Source organism: Pongo pygmaeus, chromosome 19 (assembly GCF_028885625.2).
Source record: "Pongo pygmaeus isolate AG05252 chromosome 19, NHGRI_mPonPyg2-v2.0_pri, whole genome shotgun sequence".
In the NCBI taxonomy this organism is placed as follows: domain Eukaryota; kingdom Metazoa; phylum Chordata; class Mammalia; order Primates; family Hominidae; genus Pongo; species Pongo pygmaeus.
Window position 1 is genome coordinate 11,945,320 of NC_072392.2, and position 23,893 is coordinate 11,969,212.

Sequence of the window (23,893 nt, forward strand, 5' to 3'; positions counted from 1 at the left end):
ACCTAGCCTGACATCTGGCAAATATACACATTTGATATGCTCATGAAATGAATTAATGAAAAAAACAAACTAGGGGAGTATCAAGCTCCAAAGGGATTCATTTGTATATGATAATAACTTTTGGAACTCTGCTTCACCTGATTTAGGCTGAGAAAAATAGAAACGTGTTTCTACATATCAGATGCATTCCATCAAAGGCTGCTGAGAAAACCTGGAAGGGGGCAGGCATAAAGGCAGCCATGCCAGCCCAGTCTTTCCTCCCTTGGATCTGCTGACAAGAGCAAGGCTGGTTGGCTGGGCTCTGGGTCTGATCTAAGGTGCCTCTTCTCATGTTTTATCCTCAGGCTGGGATCATTACAGAGGCAAAGCTGAAGGATCTGACACCCCCTATGCCTGTGATATTCATCAAGGCCATTCCTGCAGATAAGCAGGACTGCCGCAGTGTCTATTCCTGTCCTGTGTACAAGACTAGTCAGCGGGGACCCACCTACGTGTGGACTTTCAACCTGAAGACTAAGCAAAACCCATCCAAATGGGTTCTGGCTGGAGTAGCCTTGCTTCTCCAGATTTAGCGTCCTGCAGAGCCACCGAGAAAATAAAAAAGCTGGGCTTGGAGGCTGCCCAGTGGGACAGGTGGGTGAAGGGGCACCACAGACACTTAGAAAGGTAAGAAACCATGAGCACTCACAATTCTGTAGAATTCCTCTAGGGAACTTGGAGAGGTGTGCCTAAGGTGAGGCTGAGCTGAAGGAATATGGGCCCAGGTTTCTTAATAAAATGATTTACTCTTCAACTGTGTCTGGCCCAGGATTTGAGAGCTGCTGAATCATAAATGATCATGCAGAGACCAAGAGAAATAAGCCACAAGGGCCCTGACCTTGTTACACAACACTATCCTAGGTGCTCTTGTTCCAGGCTACCCCACGCAGTCCTTGGACCAGTGGTATTGGCATCACCCATGAACCAGAAACTCCATTTTAACAATCTCTCTGGAGAATCTGTATGCACATTATAGTTTGAGAAACACTACCCTGGAGCAGGGGTCACCAACATTTTTCCATAAAGAGCCAGTTAGTGAATACTTTTAGCAATTTACAGGCCACAATGCCTCTGTTTGAACTTTGCAACTTTGCCATGGTAGACCAACAGTAACCATAAATGATGAGTAAATGAAGGGGTGTGATTGCATTCTAACAAATTTTATTTACAAAAACAAGCAATGGGTCATATTTTGCTGATCCCTGCTGTAGAGGATAAGGGATGTGTATACTGATATTTATCCTTCATTAATTCATGCATCCACTCAATACGTTTTAATTGACATCTACTATTTGTTGTGGATACAATGTGAACAAGCAAACAGGAAGTATCTCCATCATCCTTTCAATCATTTAAGAGGAAGCCAAGAAGAAATCTTTACTCTAAAGCTTTTTTTTTTTTTGAGATGGAGTCTCGCTCTGTCACCCAGGCTGGAGTGCACTGGTGCAATCTCTGCTCACTGCAACCTCTGCCTCCCGAGTTCAAGCGATTCTCCTGCCTTAGCCTCCCGACTAGCTGGGATTACAGGCGCCTGCCACTACGCCTGGCTAATGTTTTATATTTTTAGTAGAGACAGGGTTCCACCATGTTGGTCAGGCTGATCTCGAACTCCTGACCTCAGGTGATACGCCCGCCTCAGCCTCCCAAAGTGCTGGGATTACAGGCGTGAGCCACCGCGCCTGGCCATTCTAAAGCTTTTTAATCTAAAAGTTTTCTAGATTTACCTCTGTGGAACAAATTTTCACTGGAAGTCCAATGGGTTTAACAGTTTTGATGAGTTTTAAAAAGCTCTATGAGGCAGCTTGTTTGGTAAGAAAAGTATGGGAGGACCCAGTATTCCTTCTGTGATTATTCCCTCCTAACCTTGCAGAAAGTTAATTTTGTGATTACTGTTTTGAACAGTGGTTCTTAAACTTGAACAGGCATCAGAATCCCCTGGAGGGCTTGTTAAAACAAAGATTGCTGGGACCCGCCCTTCAGTAAGTTTAAACAAATTGCCAATGCTGCTGGTCTGGAGGCCAGTTTAAGAACTCATAACTTAAAACCTCAAATCCCATCATCCTATAAATCTCTGCTATACAGAATGTAGAATCTAATGCTAATTCCTCTATGATTTTCCTGCTTTCTTCCTTGTGGTTCCTGCACCCCCTAAGTGGGGCCTTCTCATCTTCGTGATACAAGGAGTTAATAAATTTTACTGCTGGAAGCCAGGAACTCCAGCTTGGGTGTTGTCCCTCCTCTCCCATCAACTAGTAATGCACTTGCAGTTTCCTGACTATAGGTTAATCTGTTTTCAGGGAGACAACTCTGTCCACATTAGCATCATCTTCCTGAGTCTCACCCATAGCAGTATTATAAGATCAGGCAGGCCAGGCACGGTGACTCATGCCTGTAATCCCAGCACTTTGGGAGGCTGAGGCAGGCGGATCACGAGGTCAGGAGATCAAGACCATCCTGGCCAACATGGTGAAACCCCGTCTCTACTAATACAAAAATTAGCTGGGCTTGGTGGCGCATGCCTGTAATCCCAGCTACTCGGGAGGCTGAGGCGGGAGAATTGCTTGAACCAGGGAGTCAGAGGTTGCAGTGAGCCGAAATCACGCCACTGCACCACTGCACTCCAGCCTAGCAACAAAGCAAGACTCTGTCTCACAAAAAAAAAAAAAAAAAAAAAAAAAAATCAGGCCTAAAGAAGGAGGTGGAAGATGGTGGGAGGGGGAAGTCTCAGTATACAGGCAGGACACTGAGGCATGTAACTTGTGGAGACAAGAACAACTGGACAGTTTAGATACATGTGTTAATAAACCGCTAGACAGTATTATAAACTAGATCAATACTATTGATTTCTTCCTAACACTCACAGACAAAATGAGATTCTAACAAAGGTAATTTTAAAGCATAGCGCACACTTTGGCAAAAACGACAGCCCATGTGGGATGCCAGGAGAAAGAGGGGCAGCTTGAGGCAAGAGATCAAGTGGAAGATTGGCTCAGAAAGAGGACACCAAAAACAAACTTACCCGAGATAAAGGTGTTGCCAGCACTGGCCAAGCTCTGATCAACATTAGCCTAGGACTTTCCTATTACTGTTCTGCTACATTATGAACTTGAGGTTTATAGGGGCTGACTTTGGAGCTCAATTGCCTGGGTCTTCTATGAAATAATGTGCTTTGAAATACAGTCAAACACACAGTGAACAAACAAACAAATAAGATAGAAACTGACTCTGCTACGTTTATTTCAAACAAGGGACACTTGAAGTTAGTTTTTCACCCCTATGACAAAGAACACATGTGAGCTCACAGGCCCTCTATGCTTCTCCCCTTCTCCCCTTCTGGAACAGAAGACCTGCTCTAGAACCCATTTTATGGGGCTGATCTGAGGTTCTTCCCATAAGCAGTGACTACAGCTAATCCCATTAAATCCTTCCTGGAAAGCACTTCTAAAACTGGATCTCCAATTTAGACTTTTTCCCCGATGGGTCCAAAGGAAGGATGAGTGGAAACATGAAGACTATTCTTTCTCCTGAGGCAGAATCAAGAATTTAAGCCATTGTGCAATCCAATTCCAAGATATCCTCCAAGTCCAAAGCCATGTCCAGATTCTCTCCTCTCCAATCCATGAAAAAAGGAGATTAACAGGTATCCTCTTAGACACAATTTCTCTTGATGGAGCTGAGTATTTTTGTTACTGGGCTGGGAGATAGAAATGGGGAAAGAGAGTTTGGTTACTGGCTATTGAAAGGGCTTCTTTCCTAAGTGGGATCTTTGATGTTTGTCAAGGCTCGAGCTCCAGCTGAAACTTTTCCCACAATGCGAACATTTATAAGGTTTCTCTCCTGTGTGAACCCTCTGATGCCTATTAAAGTTTGATCTCTGAATGAAACTTTTCTCACAGATGGGACATTTATAGGGTTTCTCTCCCGTGTGGATTTTCTCGTGGTGGCGCAATCCTGAGAAGTCACTAAAGCCTTTCCCACAGTAATCACATTTACAGGGCTTCTCTCCTGTGTGAGTTCTCTGATGCTTCACAAAGTCTGAACTCCGCAGAAAGGCTTTTTTGCAGATGGTGCACTGAAAGTATGTCTCTCCGGTGTGAGTTCTTTGGTGAAAAACAAGCTGAGAATTCCTATAAAAGGTCTTCCCACACTCCCTGCAGGTGGGGAGCTTCTGGGCCATGGGGGCTCTTGGCTGCCCCTTCTGGGAGGTCTCTCTCTTCTCCTCAAGCCACATGGTGGACATTTCTCCTGAATGAGGATTAGGCAAATGCTGACCTAGTTGTTTCTCAGAAATCCTTTCTTGAGGAGAGAGCTGTTCCCCTGTTCCCTCATCCTGAATGTTTTGCAGAGCCTCAGGGAGATTCTCTCCTTCTCCAAAGCATCCTGGCTCATCCTCACTGAAGAAGCCCCTCAAGGAAGCCTGAGAAGGAACCTCTCCTGAAGCTTGACAGGAAGCATGCAGGAGCTCCTGGTCCCTGTGATTCTCCAAGTTTAGGTTCTCCTTGTCATTCTCTTGTCTATCTCCTAAAAGAAGAAAGAAGATTTGAAATGGTTCAAGTGCTATGCCCTGTTTTCTAACTCATATGTCAAAGAGAGGGTCATCATAAAACATTCATTTTCTTCTTCTTTTTTTTTTTTTAGGGCATTAGTAAGTGAGGAAGAAAACTACCATATGGCCCAAATGCTCAAACTTACTTCCCCTGTCCTGGATTCAAGGCTAAATGGTTCAGCTCTGGAGCTGAGGATTTTTAAACAACACAGGAGTACTCATAAAGTGATCACTCCATAAATAAAGCCACATGTATTTCTTAAGGACCAGGAAAAAAACAAGTATATTATAGGCAACTACTGCTTTTAAAATGATTTTTATCTGATTATATATAAAAGATAAATATGGTAACTAAAAAAAACTGAAGAGAAATATATACAGAAGAAAACCAAATCTGCCTCAATCTTACTACCCAGAGATAACAACTATGAGCATACATTTCCTTTCAGTCTTTTTAATTTAACCTATATATATGCAGGTATATGCTATTTTCTGACATAATTTGTGTCATATTATACATATAGTTCTATAACCAGCGATGTAGCATTTAATTGTGAATGGTGGCATTAATCAATGTAATATGGAGTCTCCCTCTCCCTCATTCATAAGACGCCCAAAATTTGTGAAATGCACGTGTCATTTTACCACAGCTGCAATGCAGTGAGGCTGTACTATAAAAGTGAATCCCTCGATCTGTGCTTGAATCTAGTATTTACATGCGCTTTATTAAATCACACTAGCAATTGGAGGTTTGCTTCTCTCATCATAACTTGGGTTTTTGGTTATACTACTTAATGATGCATATAGAAAATTTTTATTTTGGTGGTAGGATTTTCAGCTTTCATTAACTATTTTAACTATATAGATCTAAAGATGCCATTTACCTTTTTCTTTCATACATTAGTGTCTTTTCAATTGTCTGCCAGGGATCTAGGCATCTTCTAGAGAGCTAGATCTGAACTTGTTAAGTCAAAAAGCCTTAAAATGTCCCTGAATCTAAAAATAAAATAAAATAAAAGCCTTAGAATATATTCCTCTCAAATGGCAAAGGTACTTTCTCTTGTTTTTAAAAATGCCTTTATAAATATCATTTTAAAGAGCTGAGTAATGGCCCATCAAGAAGATGTCATAATAAACATATAATTTGTTCCCCTACCACGGAAATCTAATTTGCTTATCGTGTTATTGCTACTACAAATAATGCTGTGATCAGCAGTTTTCTTCATAAGTTTTTGCCCACATTTCTCATCAATACCTCAAAGGAATTTCTCAAAGTAGAATTACTGTGTCAACAGGCATAAATATTAAGGCTCTTGACACCTACTGGCAGCCCAACTTCCAGAACAACTCTGCCATCCTCTCATATGTGAAACTGGGCAGAGGGGGAAGTGGGTATTCAATACTTAAATATTGAATATTTTTAAGCATATGCCATTTAGATGGATGAAAAATGGTTTTTCATTGTTTTAAATTTTAATTCTTAAGTTATGAAAGGATGAATCTTTATCACATTTATGAGCTATTTTTCACACTCGAAGACTGCCGCCCATATTTTACTGGGAAAGTACATTTTTCTTATCAACTTTCTTTAACTCTTTCTAATATCAACAAAAATAATCATTTATCTGTCATGTTCATGAAAACTTTTTTTTTTTTTTCAGATGGAGTTTTGCTCTGTCACCCAGGCTGGAATGCAATGGCATGATCTCGGCTCACTGCAACCTCTGCCTCCGGGTTCCAGCAATTCTCCTGCCTCAGCCTCCCAAGTAGCTGGGATTACAGGTGCCCGCCACAATGCCCGGCTAATTTTTGTAGCGTAGTTAGATGGGGTTTCACCATGTTGGCCAGGCTGGTCTCGAACTCCTGACCTCAAATGATCCGCCTGCCTCAGCCTCCCAAAGTGCTAGGATTACAGGCGTGAGTCACCGCGCCGGCCTGATCATGCTAAATTCTTATACAGACCAGTATCTCTTTTCTAGGCTCCCTTTTCTGTTCCATTGATCTGTGCATCTATTTTTATATCAGAATCACACTATTTTAATGATTTTTTACCTTTATAATACAACAGACTTAATATTTTCAGATCTAACATTCATGAAACATTCTTCTTTCAAAAGTTTTTTTAAAGCTATTCTTGCATGTTATATTCTTCCAGATAACTACTTTAAAAACGTTAATTCTTTGGATTTTTATTAGCAGGATAAGTATATGGCCTTTTGAGACTGCCCCCTGATGACCTGTTTTAACTAGGAGCTGTTCTTCCACATGGTCAACTATAACAGCATATTCACTCTCTACATTGACTTTTGCCCCTGATCTGAGTCCAGATCTGGTAAACTGGCAAACTGTTGTATTTTTCAAACCGGGCCTTTCCCATCTGGTTACTGTGAGTTCCACAATTATTCTAGGTCTCTTCCCGGACAGCTGGACTCCTGCATTGACTTCCTGCAGACTTCTCTCCTCCAAGTGTTCCCTTCCTACCTGTCCTACACATTGCTGCCAGATTCATCTTCCTAAACCTCTTTCCACATATCCTCTTTTTTTTTTTTTGAGACAGAGTTTCATTCTTGTTGCCCAGGCTGGAGTGCAATGGCGCGGTCTCGGCTCACTGCAACCTCCGCTTCCCAGGTTCAAGTGATTCTCCTGCCTCAAACTCCCAAGTAGCTGGGATTACAGGTGCTCACCACCATGCCCGGTTTTTGTTTTGTTTTGTTTTGTTTTGTTTTTGCATTTTTTGTAAAGACAGGAACCTATAATAGCTTTTTTTTTTTTTTTTTTTTGCCTGTCAAGGCAGGATGACCCTTGTCGACTCCTCACATCTGGTTAAAGGCAGTGTCTAATGGGACCATGTCAGCAGAGGTGGGATGAAGGAAAAACAAACAAACAAAAAATAAGTAGGAATATAGTGAGCTATATATTGCAAATAAGATCAGACTACTAGGAACTATATGGGAAATCTCTGTAGCTTCTATTCAATTCTACTATGAACCCAAAACTCCTCTTAAAAATAAATTATGTCAAAAAAAAAAAAAATCCTACTGCAACAACCTCCAAAGCAATATTTTCAACTTTTTCTGACTACAACCCACAATAAGTTCTATGGACTAAATCGTGATCCCCCAAAATTCCTATGTCGAAACCCTAGCCCCCAGTATGATGGTATTTGGAGATGGGGCCTGGGGCCTTTGGAAGGGATTAGGTCTAGATGAGGTCCTAAGGGTGGAGTCCTCATGATGGGATTCGTTTCCTGTCTCCTCCTCTCCCTCTCTCACCTCCCCCTCTCTCAGTCTCTCCCTTCCTCTCCGCCTCTCCTCTCCCCAACCCCCCTCTCTGCTGTGTGAAGACACAGCAAGAAAAGCAAGGTCAGCAAACCATGCTGGCCGCCTGATCTTGGACTTCCCAACCTCCAGAAATGTGAGAAATAAATGTTGTTTAAGCAACTTAGTCGATGGTATTTTGTTACAGCAGCCCAAGCTAAGGCAGTAATCAATATATTTATATTGAAACACAGTACATGCACACATATTTTAAACAAATATTTCCTGAAACACTACCCACCCCTACATCTGATATTTCCTCTTCAATCTTATTCTTTTTTTTTTTTTAACGCTGGTTGTAACTCTATCAAATGATTTCACAACTCACTCACTAATTGGTTATGCAATGCAGTTTGAAAAATTCTGTTCCAGAAGAAATCCTTGTGAAACAGCCTGATAAATACGTTGCGTAAAATTAAAATCAAATATCTCGGCTAATGATTGCTCTCTCTGTGGTATATTAGCAAAAGAAAATAATTAATTAGATGCCACTGGGGAGAAAGAATGGCTTGCCCTACAGTTCCCCTCCTTGGTACTCTTTTTCCTCTAAGGTTCTGGGATTTACTGTATATATAAAAGTGTGTGTGTGTGTGTGTGTGTGTGTGTGTGTAGGTTTCGCAGTTAGTTTTTACATAACTTCAATGTTTCAGAAAAAGTGTAGAAAGCAAAGAATGACTATTTTACAAGATAACAAGTTCAGATTTCTTCTTTCCTAGTCTTAAATAAATTATTTATATGAAGTATTTGTTGATGCTGCCGTTTTAAGAAATGTTAGGTGCATATTGATTAGATAAAACATTTTTTTCTGTTTGGTTTATGTCTAGATACTCTAACTTCTTCCTAGGAAGGGTAATAATGGCTGCTACATAGTCCTTTGCAATGAAATTCTACTCTATTTGTATTGGTCTCAATTTGTGTGAATCTTAATTCTTTCTGAGAAAGAAAGCTAAAAAAAACAGACAAGATTAAAAGCAGCAGGTCTGATGTGTGGTCTTCCTTCCATAGTTAAATATGTGTCAACAGCCCTATAGCCAGAGATAAGTAGACTCAATCTCAATAGTCAAACCAATCAGATCATGGCTAGTTATAACCAATGTAATAGAATATTCTGCCTCCCCCGACCTCCTTCACCACCTCCCCAGTCACCTCCAATTTAATGACAGGCAGTCAGAAATGATTCCAGACCAATGAAAGATTACTCACCTATGCAGGTGGGTCTTGGGATCTTCTCATTGACATGAAGGTATAGTCCTGCCGGCTCGTCCCCAAATTCTATTGAATTAGTCAGGTCAGATTTGGGATGGGAAATGCCTGCTATAGAGAGAAAGATGTATGGTGGGCCTGGATGAATGGGGAAGACTAGGAGCTCAAGCTGTGTCTTTCAAAGGAGCACCCTACGCATGAGGGAAAATATGAAGGCTCTGGACACTTGCAGACACTCACCTTAGAACAGCGTGTGGAGCTTGTAAGACACCAGTACTCACAGCATGACCTTGCCAGATGGTAAAGGCCATGAAAACGAGAGTCTAGGCAGGTGGACAGAAAGGTCTGTAGACTACCTGGCAGGCTGGTGTGAGAATCATGACGGGGATCCCACCAATGGTTGGTTGACAAGTGTGGTTTAGTAGAAAAGAGCATGGACTCAGAACCAGCCACAGCTGAGTTCCATCATAACTCAGCCCACTTATGAGCTATGTGGCAGTGGGTAAGTATTTGATCTGACACTCACTTTCATCAGGCTTAAAATGAGAATACCATCATAAATTTCATAGATTAAAGAAGTTACTCCATGCAATGTACCCACAAACAGTTCCTGGCCATTGAATACTTTCAATACAAGGAAGTTCTTACTGTTAATTCTGCTAGCTCCGACTTGCCCCAGTTCCCAACTGTGTCCCTAATGATTTCCTTCACCCGGCGATTTTCAGTTCAGCAGATGTCTCTATAAGTGCATGGAAAATGCCTCACAGTTTTCCAGTCCCTCTACCTCCTTCTATCAGGCTAACCCACTCCCTCACCTCCTGAGACCATTTTCCCATAGGTCTCCAGCATGAGATCCCAGTATTGCTCCTTTTGAGTGGAATCCAGGTGTCTCCACTGTTCCTGGAAAAAAAAAAAAAAAAAGCAATACAATACATGACTCCAATGAAGGTGTTTGAACCTGCCTTCCCTGCCTAAAGGAAAGCTGAGAAGACAGAAACGTGCCATAGGATCCTGGCCATCGCAAGACCTGAGAAATCCCAGCAGAGTGGTTCAAGGGACAAAGAGGCCAAAGGGAAAACAACAGCCCCTATATCAGTGTTTCTTTCCTTGGTGAGAAAACATCTAGGCTTTACATTCTGCACCTTTTCAGGTGAACTATTTAAAAGTGGAGAACGTATAGAGGGCAGGAGCCTTTTCCATACTATTTGTTTTTATTTGGGTTTTTTTTTTTTTTTTAGATGGAATCTCACTCTGTCGCCCAGGCTGGAGTGCAGTGGAGCGATCTCGGCTCACTGCAACCTCCGCCTCCCAGGTTCAAGCGATTCTCCTGCCTCAGCTTCCTGAGTAAGCTGGGACTATAGGCACATGCCACCATGCCTGGCTAATTTTTGTATTTTTAGTAGAGACGGGGTTTCACCATCAGGATGGTCTCGATCTCCTGACCTCGTGATTTGCCCACCTCGGCCTCCTAAAGTGCTGGGATTACAGGTGTGAGCCACCTTGTCTGGCTGGTACTATTTGTTTTTTGTTTCTGTTTTTGTTTTTTTAACTCAAGTGCTTGTACTAGAGGTCTTTGAAGAGGAATAGCCTGATAGTCCCACTATTTAACTAAAATCAGGAAATTCAAAAAGCAAAAGAAAGAAGTTAAAAAGGAATCTGTTGGAAAAGCAAGTGCAAATCAGTAAGATGTAGTTAAGAGTCAACTGCATTGTAAGCTTTACCCTGAAACAAAGATTGGTATATTCAGAGAAGAGAGAGATGTTATAGCCATACTTGAAATATCTTATAGTTCTGCATTTAGAGTCTAACATTAAATCAGTTTTCTTCCCAGATAGTGGAAAACTGGTAGGTTCTCTGGAGCAAGGTGTCCCAATCTCCAAAAGAAGCCCTGCTTTTCCTATGAAACGACAGACTGGAGACTCAAAACTGGGAATACCATACAGCTAGGGTCTGCTTTCATGGATTCAAATTTCAGTCTTCCACCAAGAAGCTGACTATTAGAAACTCAGATTGTATAGCAGAGGGATTAGCAGCCCATTTTTTGGAGTCAGACATACTGAGTTTTAAGTCCCAACCTTGCCACTTTCTAGCTGTGCGACCTTGAGCAAGTTATTTAACCTTCCAGAGTTTCAGGCCTCACCTAATGATGGCACTGAACTCAAAAAAGTGTTGGGAGGTTTGAGACAAATAATGCAAGTGTCACCTGTTTTCATAGCACACTGTATTTTAAATTTATAGTATTTATCCATTTATTAAATATTTATGTGTATGTACAAATATATATGCACACATGTAAGTATTTGATTAACTGTTGCCTCTACTAGCAATGTAAGCTCCATGAGAAAAGGACTCTGTTGTACTCTCCATTGTATAACACCTTCCCAGTTCCCAAGACCCTGTCCAGGACAGAAGAGGCACTTGGTATATGTTACCAGGGTGAAATAAAGCCCTTAGCAAACGGGTCCTCAGTAGATAATATATATTATTACCATCACAGGCAGTCTCCCAGTCTCACCCCAAGGGTTTGCAGAGAGAACTAAGGGATTCTGCATACTTTCAGAAACCCCAAAGTGGACAGACATGAATAGACAGGCTTCAGGGAACAGAAATGAGGAGAGGAATTACAAAGTCATCCTCCTACTGTATACAATATACTATTTGGGGAAGGCACTCTCTGATATGGTTTGGCTCTGTGTCCCCACCCAAATCTCATCTTGTAGCTCCCATAATTCCCATGTATTGTGAGAGGGACCTGGGAGGGAGATAACTGAACCAAGTGGGCGGTTCTTTCCTGTGCTGTTCTCATGATAGTGAATAAGATAACATCCGATGGCTTTAAAAATGGGAGTCTGCCTGCACAAGCTCTCTCTTTGCCTGCCGCCATCTTTGAAAGATGTGACTTGCTCCTCCTTGCCTTCCACCATGATTGTGAGGCCTCCCCAGCCATATGGAATTGTAAGTCCAATTAAACCTCCTTCTTTTGTAAACTGCCCATTCTCAGGTATGTCTTTATCAGCGGTGTGAAAACAGACTAATACGCTCTCAGTCGTAAGTCAAGTCTGCCCCCTAGCACATCAAAGGGAAGTGGAAATGGCTCAAGGAGAAAAGAGATACCAAAAACTGTTTAATTAGCAGGTGCTAAGCCAAACACACAAACGAAAGAGGGTTTGGACTTTTTTGGGTGGGAAGGATAGGAAGCTGAAAAGCGACCTCAACATACTTAATTACACAGTCAACTATTAACTATAACCACATTTTTAATGTGAATTTTAATTTAAATTTTAAAATTTTTAAAGTATAAACAGCTAGCAGCTTATTCTGTTAATCTTCTGTGAATGCAGCTATTTTAACAACCTCTCGAAAATAATCACTTGAGCAAACATTGCTGAATACAGGAGTTCTCAGTCTTTGTAGTCAGAACACACGGACCCTGGCTTCAGTGCTAGCAGAGAAAAGGATGCACATGCCAAGCACAGTAATATCTGCCTGGCTGCCTGGCTTGCTGACACAGGATCTATTCCATGAACACCAGAACAGTAACTACCAAGAAGAGTACAAGGCAGAAAAGGATACAGCCACCAAAACCCACAAGGGTCAAAATCAGCTCATTCAAAAACCAGAAAAGTTGCTTCAGGAGCACTAACAGGGTACCTCCAGCTTAAAGACACAAATTTACTCTAGGAACTGCCAAGAAGCTGGGTACATTCGAATAAAACCTCCTACTGAAGAGGCAAGACGCCAGTGGCAGCCAGCTTGCTTTTTCTCATATTTAGAAGAGACGGAAAAACCTAACTTTCTATCCTGAAAGACAGACGCATGGGATTTGATGGGAAAATTCTCTCTATTTTTGTGTGGAACTGGCACCATCTTGTGGGTTTATAAGATATTACAACTGACTTGCACTGAGTTACACGCTGTTCCTTTCCTTTAAGTCTGAAAACAGAGGAAGGTGAGTGAATGCACTGCTGGAGTCTATGTGAGGTTCCAAATGAGTCATGGTTTCTACTAATGAAATAACTACTGTGTACTGGTAGTAATACCATATCATTATTCTGGCATTATTTATGTAGTTCCTCACTTATGTAAGAGATTAGAGGGAGTGATTAATTTAAAAATTCCTTTTACTTCCAAAGGATTCCATTAAATATCAAAGTCTTTCTTATGCAAATAATTGCTGTTAGTTTGGAGGGGATATTCAGATTGGGTAGGGATAACTTTTGTTCATTTGACTTAAATGGTTGCTAACTAGTTATCATCTGAAGGTAGGGAAATACAGATACACACATATATGTAAATACGGTTGTAAAAAACAAATTGGTGCTGATGAGCATTTTAAATCTTCTGACTTTAAGTTATCCAGAACAGGTGAGTATACTCTATACCTACTATAGAAACAACAATAATCCTCCAAGCCTGGCTGACATATTCCACAGAACACCCAAATCTTTTTCACCAAGCAACATCTTGCTTAACAATTTGGTTTCTGGGCACCTTGAAAGCAGGAAGAAGGTACCTTTGATTCACTAAAAAGATATTTCTCTCCCCTGCCACCTCTCCATCCACCTTCCCCCAGAGTAAACTATGAAACTGGTATTCTAGTTTTTATATATCTGAGCCTGGAGAGCTGAAGCTCAGACCCTGGTCTGAAACACAGCATTACCTACTGCCGTCTCTATTTTCATCTTCACTCTACAGCAGATTGCAAGGCAAGTCCCAAGAGGAGTTCCCTCAACGTTTTAAATGATGTTTTAATCAAGATGTATAGGTTCGTGAAAAAAAATTTTTTTTACAAAATTCAACTTTTCAAAATTGTTAACTACATATCAACATAAATCTGTCCCAGAGACTTCTATGTACAGCAAAAATGAAGTATTAGGAATTGTTGAATTTACCTTCTGCCTGAAACAACTAAAAATGGGACAAAATGTATGAAACAACAGTTTTCAGACATTGCACATTACACAAGCAGAGCAGAACAAGATCCCTGAAAGTGGGAAAGCAAATTCAGTGAGCTCTAGTTATCCAAACTTACTGCCTAGACAGAGGATCCAGGCAGCAGTACAGGGAGGGGAAACCCAGGCTGAGCCAGGCAGCCTCCCTGAGTTCAGCAGAAGGAGCTCAGAGTCTGGAAATGCCAAGATGCTTAGAGTTGACAGGGTAGAGCAATCGGAGAGAAGGAAGCTGCACAAAGAGAAAGCTCCAGAGATCTACAGAGCGTCCCCTCAAAGTCTGGGAAATAACCACCCAAAAGAATCAGAGGGAACAATCCCCTGAGTTCACACAGTGCTGGAAACAATTTGTATTTCCACCAGGCAGAGTGGAAAACCTGGTATATGAAGGGCATCAGATTACTCAGAATACTCAGAAGGGAAGTGCCTTAGCATAGAAAAAATAATACTAGACTAAATGTTTCTCTGGTGCCATATAACAAACTGTGTCCAAATAACTGCACCCCATAGCAAAGTTCAAGAACATTTATAGTAATACAAAAATATACAGCACCCCACCAATGTCTGGTACTCAATCAAAGATTACCAGGCACGGGCAACATAGTAAGACACACAAAAATTTAAAAATCAGCCAAGCAGGCCGGGCATGGTGGCTCATGCTGTAATCCCAGCACTTTGGGAGGCCCAGCTGGGCAGATCATTTGAGGTCAGGAGTTCGAGACCAGCCTGGTCAAGACGGTGAAACCCCATCTCTACTAAAAATACAAAAATTAGTCGGGCATGGTGGCACACGCCTGTAATCCCAGCTACTCAGGAGACTGAGGCAGGAGAATTGCTTGAACCAAGGAGTCGGAGGTTGTAGTGAGCTGAGATCGCGCCACTGCACTCCAGCCTACGCAACACAGCAAGACTCTGTCTCAAAAAAAAAAAAAAAAAAAAATTAGCCAAGCATTGTGGCACATGCCTGTACTTCTAGCTACTCAGGAGGCTGAGGCAGGAGTATGGTTTGAGCCCAGGAGGTCAAGGCTGCAGTGAGCTATGACTGCACCACTGCACTCCAGCCTGGGAGACAAAGTGAAACCCTGTCTCAAAACAAACAAACGAAAAAGGCAAAGATTACCAGGCATACAGAGAAGCAGGAAAATACATCTCATAATGAGAATAATCATTGATCAAAACTGACCCAGAACCAATGCAGGCAGTAATCAGTAGATAAGGATATTAATACAAATACAACTATATTCCATATGTTCAAGAAGCTAGAGAAAAAACTGAACACATTAAGTACAGACATGAAAGATATAATAAAGCGCCAAATCAAACTTCTAGAGGTGAAAAATTCATCTAAAATGAAAAATATACTGGAAGAGATTAACAGCAGATTAGATGCTGTAAGATGAAAAGACTAATGAACTTGAAGACATCAAAATAGAAACTGCCCTAAATGAAACACCAAGACTTCAAAAACAGAATGAAAAATATACTGGATGAGATTAACAGCAGATCAGATACTATAAAAGAAAAGATTAATGAACTTGAAGACATACAGAAATTGTCCAAAATAAAACACCAAGACTTCAAAAACAGAAAAACAATCAGTAAGCTGTGGGACAATTTGAAGAGCTCTGATACATGTATATACATTATATGTATACACATTTCCACAGGTATTATTTCCCAAGTCTTTAAAGGAGGGGAGAAATAAGCAAGACAGAAAAAAAATGCTTTAGAAATAATGGCCAAAAATTTTCCAAGTTTAGTGAAAACCATACACCCACATATCTAAGAAACTCAATAAATCCCAATTACATGAAATGTGAAAATGACTCCAAGGCACATCAAAATCAAATTGTTTTAAAAAATGAGAATACACTGAAATAAGCAAATATATATATGTATATGTATATACATATACATATATGTACACACATTATATGCATAAGAACAAAGATAAGAGTATATTTGGCATGATTCTATTTTTACAAAACTCTAGAAAAAGTAAACTAACATATGGTGACAGCAGATCAGAGGTTTCCTCAGGATGGGGAATGGGGTGAAGAGAGGCAGGAGGACGAGATTATAAAAGGTAAAAAGTTTCCTTTTCATCGCTTTTGTACGTCAGCTCACCTGAGGTGCTGCTGGGAGCAGTGAGGCTCCGAGGTCCTGGTCTCTGATCAGCCTTTCCTCCAGTCGGGCAGGCTGGGAGGCAGCCAGGGCTGAAGTGAGGAGAGGAAGTTTTCAGAATCTGGATGTCTTTCTTAACCACTCCCCAGAGGGCGCAGATAACAATCTTCACAAATCAGAACAATACCTGTACTGCCATCTATATTTCAAGACTTGTGTTTATCTCCCTGACAAACTCCAACCCCCTCCAACCTTCCAGTCTCACTCGTATGTTCTCCCACCTCCTTCCTCAGAGCCAAAATCCAAATGGTCTGGCCCAGTCGTAAAGCAGTTTAAAACACAGACTTTGACTCTCCAAACAAGAGCCGTTTATTTAGGTCTAACCTGTTTGCAAACCTCGCAGGGATACCCCAATCTGAGCAGCACACCATTTCAACTCACTTAGGCCTACTAATCACAATCCCAAAATCTCTCCAAGAGAACACCACACAGCACCATCCTCACCTAGTCCTGCTTCTGTGTCAGATTCCTCTTTCACGATGTGGCCCAGAAGCTCCCCAGGCCCTGAGGATGAATTCTCAAGTCCCAGCTCCTGAGGCACCACTTCAAGATGGGGCTCCACTTCCCCCACTTGGCAGCTTGGAGATTCCATCTTCTCTGCTAAGAGGTCCTGTCCTAGAACCTGGATACTGATCTAGAGACCATATATTAATTAGTAATTACTGAAGAATCCAGAGTAAGGATCTCTAAAAGATGCAAAGCTTACCCTCTACAACACATCATAAGACAATTTCTAAGGATGTGGAGAAAGAGAAAACCAGCTTTTATTTCTAGTCCAGCAGGAACCAGGGAAAGAAACGTCCCAAAAGACACCAAAAGCTGAGGCCCGAATCAGGCATGGGAGACCTTCAAGACATGCCACTAACGTGCCTCTACTGGATATGCGCCACCAATGAAAACTCAGGCATCTTTTAAATAACTTCTCAAACATTCTAGTCTAAAGGTGGAATGCACTGGGAGACTTTACCCTCAATCCTCAATAGCTAAAAAGTGTTGAGAGTCAGAGAGTGTTAGAATTAGGTGAGGTATGGGGGAACCCAGCTGTGGTATAACAAGAAATACACATTTAGTCTTTGTCCCCAGTTCCTGCAGAGCTCCTAAAACCCTGGTAATTTCCTGAGTGACAGAGGTGAAAGAAGAGGCTTTGTTATTCATAATGAGCCCTTCTCAGCCACACCTGACTTTATGCTGGGCTCCTAGATAGCTTCAGGATGGGGGCTGGTTGCCAGAGGAACCAACCTTGAGATTAGAAGGTTGGAACTTTCAGTCTCTCCACCCAGCTTCTGAGGAGGGGAGGGCAGCTGGAGATACTCAATCACCAATGGCAAATGACTGTATCAAGTGTGCCAAAGTAGTGAGGCCTCCATAAAAATCCCTAAACCATGAGGTTCAGGAAGTTTCCAGGTTGGTGACCTCATGGAGGTACTGGTAACGTAGCACGCCAGGAGAGGCATGGAAGCTCCACGCTCTTTCCCCCACACCTTGCTCTATGCAGCTCTTCTCTCTGGCTGTTAGTGAGTTGTATCCTTTATAGTAAGTCAGTAACAAGAAGTAAAATCCTTCCCTGAGTTCTGTAAGTCATTCTAACTAATTATCAAACTTGAAGAGAAGATTGTGGGAACCTCCGAAATTATAGCCAATTTGTCAGAAGTACAGGTGGCCCCTGGGACTTGTGACTGGCATCTGAGAACAGGAGCAGTCTTGGATTGAGCCCTGAACCTCCAGAGTTAGCTTCAGAACTGAATTGTTGGACACTCTACTGGTGTTAGAGAATCACAGAACTGGCCATTGGTGTGAAAAGCCCCACCCATTTGGTGTCATAAGTGGTATCAGAAAAAAGACAACACACCTGATGGGACCAGAGAGGAGCCCTGTCTTTCACTTGCAGATCATAATACCCTCTGCTTACCCATTGCCACAGTCTCTGGGGGTCCCCCTTCAAGCTTTCCACAAGGGTCACTGCCTCTTCTCCACTTCCTGGACACTGTTTCCGCACCCACATCTGGATCTCCCCAGGCAGGATGGTCAGAAACTGCTCCAACATGAGGATCTCTAGGATCTGCTCTTTGGTGTGAACCTCTGGCTGTAGCCACTGGAAACAGAGCTTCCGAAGTTGCTTCAGGGTCTCATGAGGCCCAGACATCACCTGGTAACGGAACTGCCTGAAAAGCTGGCGTGCGGTCTCAGGGCTGGAGAGTTCCTCCTGAAGGGCAGCATCTGATTCTGAGAACTGGGAGTCCTCAGCCTTCGCCAGTGATGGCAGCAGGCCTAGGGCCTGCCCCAAGTCAACGGGCATTGTCCAGCCTTGCAAGTCCTTTTAAGTAAAGTGCTTCTGAAGTGAAATTGTCTCCAGAAAGAACTAGGTCTTCACCAGGACACTAAAAAGGGAATGAGATTGAGTGCTACACAGAGGAAGGGGACACATTCTCAGAAAGAACAAATCCATACGCCCTACCCGAGAAGCCTTGGGGTCAACTATGGAGCTTTTGAAATTGCTCAATGGATACACAATTCTATTTTGAAAGATTATAAACTTGAAGCCACAAAGCAAACTACTGATACTGTATCTAAACAGCCACCATTTCCCTGCCCATTTTATAATGTTCTTTCTTGGTCTTCAAATGTCCAGACAAAATGAAGAATAAAATGCACCATATGAAACATTTTCACTATAGATTTCCAGGTAAACGGCTCTTCTACAAAACACTTCTACATCTTCATCTATATATCTGCATACTAAAAAATAAAGCTGGAAAAAGATATTAATGCCCTAGGAATAAAAGCTAATGCCTACATGCTTCTGTAATAAATAGGAGGTTAAAGAGAACAAATTAAGTCTTCCAAAACATACCAAAAGTACTTCCAAAAGTACACCAAAAAGGTGTAATGAAACTTCCAAGAGAGGTCTTTTGAGTGCCATATTAAAATAGGTCTATTTGAGAATTTATGAAAAAAACAAGTGTCATACCTGACACTTTCAACCTTGGGGTTAAAGAGGGTTGAGAAGGCCGGGCGTGGTGGCTCATGCCTGTAATCCCAGCACTTTGGGAGGCTGAGACAGGTGGATCACGAGGTCAGGAGATCGAAACCATCCTCGTTAACACGGTGAAACCCCGTCTCTACTAAAAAAAAATACAAAAAATTAGCCGGGCATGGTGATGGGTGCCTGTAGTCCCAGCTACTCAGGAGGCTGAGGCAGAAGAATGGGGTGAACCGGGAGGTGGAGCTTGCAGTGAGCCAAGATCGCGCCACTGCACTCCAGCCTAGGGGATAGAGAGAGACTCCGTCTCACAAAAAAAAAAGAGGGTTGAGAAGACTAACTACCTTGAAAATACTCCCATGGTGTTGAGATAAATAATCACTATTTTATGTGAATGGTATCAAAATTTAGAAGATCACAACTAAGACAGTAGAAAGAGAAATATTAAATGGCAAATATTATTCTAAAAAGGATCATCCACTATTTCTAGTTAACTTTCTTGCAAGTAATCATAATATAGGATTACTGGGTAAATCCTTAAATGTTGTGAAGAATTTGGTGGTCATCATTTCTCCCTAAGACTAATCACAGCAATTTTTTTAAAAAGATACCCCATCACTTGAGGATCTGGCTTAATCAGAGATCAGTACAATACTCTAGCTTTTTGTAGCTCCTTATTTCTTAAGGCGTAGGAAACAATGTCTTCATCCTTACCATTTCACCAAAATAATTTATCCGACATTGGAAAATCATTTAAAAACTAAAAAACAAACACTAATTTTTTTCAAGGGCCCAAGAAAGGAAAAAGCGAGGTCAAAAGAATTACAGTTGACCATTGAATAATGCAGGAGATAGGGGCGCCAACCCCCCACACAGTAGAAAATCCATATATAACTTCTGATTCCCCAAAACCTTAGCAGCCTATTCACTGATGCCTTAAATAGTTGATTAACATACATTTTCCATGTTACTGTATTTTTGTGATAAAGTAAGTTAGACAAAATATTATTAAGAAAATTATAAGGAAGAGGCCAGGCCAGGTGGCTCACGCCTGTAATCCCAGCACTTTGGGAGGCCGAGGTGGCTGGATCACAAGGTCAGGAGATCGAGACCATCCTAGCTAACATGGTGAAACCCCTTCTCTACTAAAAATACAAAAAATTAGCCAGGCGTGGTGGCGGGTGCCTGTAGTCCGAGCTACTCGGGAGGCTGAGGCAGGAGAATGGCATGAACCTGGGAGGCGGAGCTTGCAGTGAGCTGAGATCATGCCACTGCACTCCAGCCTGGGCGACAGAGCGAGACTCTGTCTCAAAAAAAAAAAAAAGAAAAGAAAAGAAAAAGAAAATTATAAGGAAGAGAAGCTACATTTACTATTCACCTAGTGGAAGTGAATCACCATAAAGGTGGTCACCTTCATCATCTTCACACTGAGTAGCCTGAAGAGGACAAGGAACAGGAGAAGGAGAAGGAAGGGTTAGTCTTGCAGTCTCAGGAGTCGCAGAGGCAGACGAAAATCCTTGTATAAATGGACCTTTGCAACCATAATCCAATACCAAATGTTTTTTATGTGGTCCTCATTAAATTTATTTTTTGCTTAAAAAGAAACCCAGGTCTGAGCGCAGTGGCTCATGCTTGTAATCCTAGCATTCTGGGAGTCCAAGGCAGGGGGATCATTTGAGGTCAGGAGTTCAAGACCAGCCTATCCAACATGGCAAAACCCCGTCTCTACTAAAAATACAAAAATTAACCACGCGTGGTGGTGCATGCCTGTAATCCCAGCTACCAGGGAGGCTGAGTGAGGCAGGAGAATTGCTTGAACCCAAGGGGGCAGAGGTTGCAGTAAGCCGAGATCACACCACTGCAAGAAAAAAAAAAAGAAACCCAGGCCAGGCGCGGTGGCTCACGCCTGCAATCCCAGCACTTTGGAAGCCCTAGGCGGGAGGACCACCTGTGGTCAGAGTTCGAGACCAGCCTGGCCAACATGGTAAAACCCCATCTCTACTAAAAATACAAAAATTAGCTGGGCATGGTGGTGCGCACCTGTAATCCCAGCTACTCAGGAGGCTGAAGCAGGAGAACAGCCTGAACCTGGGAGGCAGAAGTTGCAGTGAGTCAAGATCGTACCACTGCACTCCAGCCTGGGCGACAGAGGGAGACTCCATCTCAAAAAAAAAAAAAAAAACAGTAAAGACAAAAAATCTGAACACTATCAACCGACTTGCTCTAATTGATATTTTCAGAACCCTAGACCCAAGAACCGCAGAGTATACATTCATAACAAGTGCAAAGAGTATTCATCAAAACAGACTATATGCATAATTTTCAAATGACTGATATCTTAAAATTAGCTCTAAAAATATTACACAAAGTGGTATTGCTAAAAAGCCATTAAAGCAATACCAAAAAACACTCAAAAACCCAATATCTGATAGGAAAGGAACACAAGAGAAACAAAACCAGAAAGGTCAAATGGAAAACTTTAGAGCTTCCTGGGTTCGAAAATATTCTCTGATCATAGTGCAATTAAATTAGAAATCAATAACAATAACTAGAAAATCCCAATTTATGGAAATTATTAAATAATGCTCTTAACCCACAGTCAAAGAAAAAAATCACAAAGCAAATTAAAATATTTTTTCATACTGAGTGACAATGACAGCATTATCAAACCACCTGGAAAGCAGCTTTAGCTCAGAGGTAAACCTACAGTTTCAAATAACATCTTAAAAAATGAATAAATATATTTTTAAAAATCCCTTGCTTTGTAAATCCAACCTATTTGGCTCAAGAGTTTCAAAGAACAAGTGGCAAGATTTTAGATAGCAAGATACCGACCTGTAAACTTACTCCAATTTATCTGTTTCCTAAATTAAGATAGCAGTTTAGATAATATTTAAGAGAAATGACATTTTGGAAAAACTACAGATTTTATAAAATACTTAAATCTTTTATTAGTAATATTATACTCCCAGGTAGTGTGTAAGAAAAATGTCTCGATTATTGAAAATTAAATTACTTTATATAGTATTAAAATACTTTAATAGAGAGTTTATATTCCAATAACCTCATGAGGAACTGCCCCCATTAGTTACGAAAAAAAAATAAGGTTATCTGTTATACCTGTTATTAAACCTTTAACAAATAGAATGAATTTTTAAATGTGCATTCTAGGTGTAATATACACAAGTGGTTACATACATGGTTACATATGTAAGTAACCATTTGTTAAGCACCTACTACGTATCGGCTCATTATTAAGCTCGGTTCATGTATTTCTAATTCCCACAATTACCCTGGTGTACAGATCAGGAACCTCCGAGGCTCACAAGTGGCAGCCAGATTAACCCAGGAAGCTCTAAAGCCTTTGCTTTGGGGAGAACTGCCAACGTCTGGTGATTTGTGGGGGCGTTTTCTGGTTGTCACAAGCAGCTAGGGGAACTGGCATTTAGTGCTCGAGGCCAGGGCAGCGCTGCTCATTGGATATGTATTCTCCACCACGCGCCCCCCAAATGCCGATTGCACTCTGATGAGAGAGGGAGAGACTCCAGGCATCATCCCATCGGGTTTCTTCTTCCCGAGACTCATTTTCAGCCCTTAGGGGAAGACAGCGGGGAGGAGCCCGTTTTCGGTCCCAGTACAGAGACCCGGCCGGTCCCGCGGGGCGCAGAGGCGCAGGAACGCAGAGCCGGGACGGGGTTCACACATCCCCCCGCACCCAGGGTACACTCCCAGCCATGGCTGCCCCGGCCCCGCACTCGCCACGTCCCCCGCGCGCTCCCAGAAGCATGGGCGCGGGAGCCCGCTGGCCCCTCCGCAGCTCCGGGAGGCCCAGCTGAGTCAGGTGCGGACACAGATAGCGCAAGGCCTGACCCCGAGCTGCCGGAGGCCGGGACCGCCCCGCACGCGCGCTCACCTCGGCCCGCGGCGCCGGCTCCGGGCGCACTTCCGGGAGCTGGGTGGCTGCGCGCGCCTCAGGCGGCAGGCGAACGACGTGCGGTACCGGGCGGAGCTAGGGGGCGGAGGCGGAGCTGATACCGAAGCTCCTATTGGCCGTCGGGGGCGCCCCGCCTCTCTCTGGCGCTGCAGCCCAGGATTCTCCGCCGACACGACAGCGCGGTTCCCGAGCCAACGCCATCCTCCGTTCCTTTCGTCACTCACTCACTAATCACTGTTCCTGAGTTCCTTCACTTCTCACCCGTCATTTATTGCGCGCCTATTCTGTGCCAGGCACTCGGCCAAGCACTGTGAGGCCTTCAAAGATCATTTCTTTGTCTCCCCAAACCCTTCCGCCCAGTCCCACACCCAGAGCTGCAACGCTCTGCCATTATCCCTGATTCTTAACCGCCGCCTTTCTCCTCCTTTCCGTTCTTGCCTCACTTGGCCTCCTTGAGACACTTGATTTGTCCCAACCTTCTTCCTCTGTCTTGGTTCTCCCACTCTCATCAGCTCTGCATCCCCTGGGTCCTCTCCCACTTCTCCCCATTCCGTTGGGGCTAGTCCAATGTGGTGCCATCCTCTTTCCACCTGCGTCTCTCTCTCTTCCTCTCTCTCTCTCTCTCCTTCTCTCAACAAATGTCATCCCTGACTCTTCCCTTCTCCTTCCCTTTCCCACACGCCAACAATGGCTGAATCCTCTGATTTGACCTCATTGTCTCTCAGACACCTCACCCTCTCT

At 42.6% G+C, this 23,893-nt stretch overlaps 2 protein-coding genes across 10 annotated transcripts in view; one reads left to right on the forward strand and one right to left on the reverse strand.

The window, feature by feature from the left end:
* Window positions 1-1,421, forward strand: part of DNAH9 (dynein axonemal heavy chain 9) — a 379,881-nt gene extending 378,460 nt beyond the window's left edge. Inside the window, exon 69 of the mRNA XM_054456248.2 lies at window positions 345-1,421. Within this exon, the coding sequence (XP_054312223.2) occupies window positions 345-572 (228 nt within the window). The 3' untranslated portion in view covers window positions 573-1,421. The remainder of the gene's footprint in view (window positions 1-344) is intronic.
* Window positions 1,422-3,249: 1,828 nt separating this feature from the next.
* ZNF18 (zinc finger protein 18) lies at window positions 3,250-23,841 on the reverse strand. 9 transcript variants are annotated; one of them, XM_054456253.2, is made up of 9 exons: window positions 22,511-23,033; window positions 20,597-20,654; window positions 19,207-19,357; window positions 18,148-18,616; window positions 16,683-16,872; window positions 16,182-16,270; window positions 9,921-10,005; window positions 9,106-9,213; window positions 3,250-4,560 (listed from the first exon to the last, which is right to left on the reverse strand). In XM_054456253.2, exons 4-9 carry the CDS (start codon window positions 18,532-18,534, stop codon window positions 3,773-3,775), a joined length of 1,647 nt encoding a protein of 548 aa, XP_054312228.1. In that variant the 5' UTR covers window positions 18,535-18,616; window positions 19,207-19,357; window positions 20,597-20,654; window positions 22,511-23,033; the 3' UTR covers window positions 3,250-3,772. The 9 variants fall into 9 exon arrangements, with proteins under 9 accessions (XP_054312228.1, XP_063512254.1, XP_054312225.1 ...); XM_063656184.1 differs by having other exon boundaries at window positions 9,106-9,216; window positions 19,207-19,360; window positions 22,054-23,011; XM_054456250.2 differs by lacking the exons at window positions 20,597-20,654; window positions 22,511-23,033 and adding an exon at window positions 23,132-23,794 and having other exon boundaries at window positions 9,106-9,216; window positions 19,207-19,360.
* Window positions 23,842-23,893: the final 52 nt, after the last annotated feature.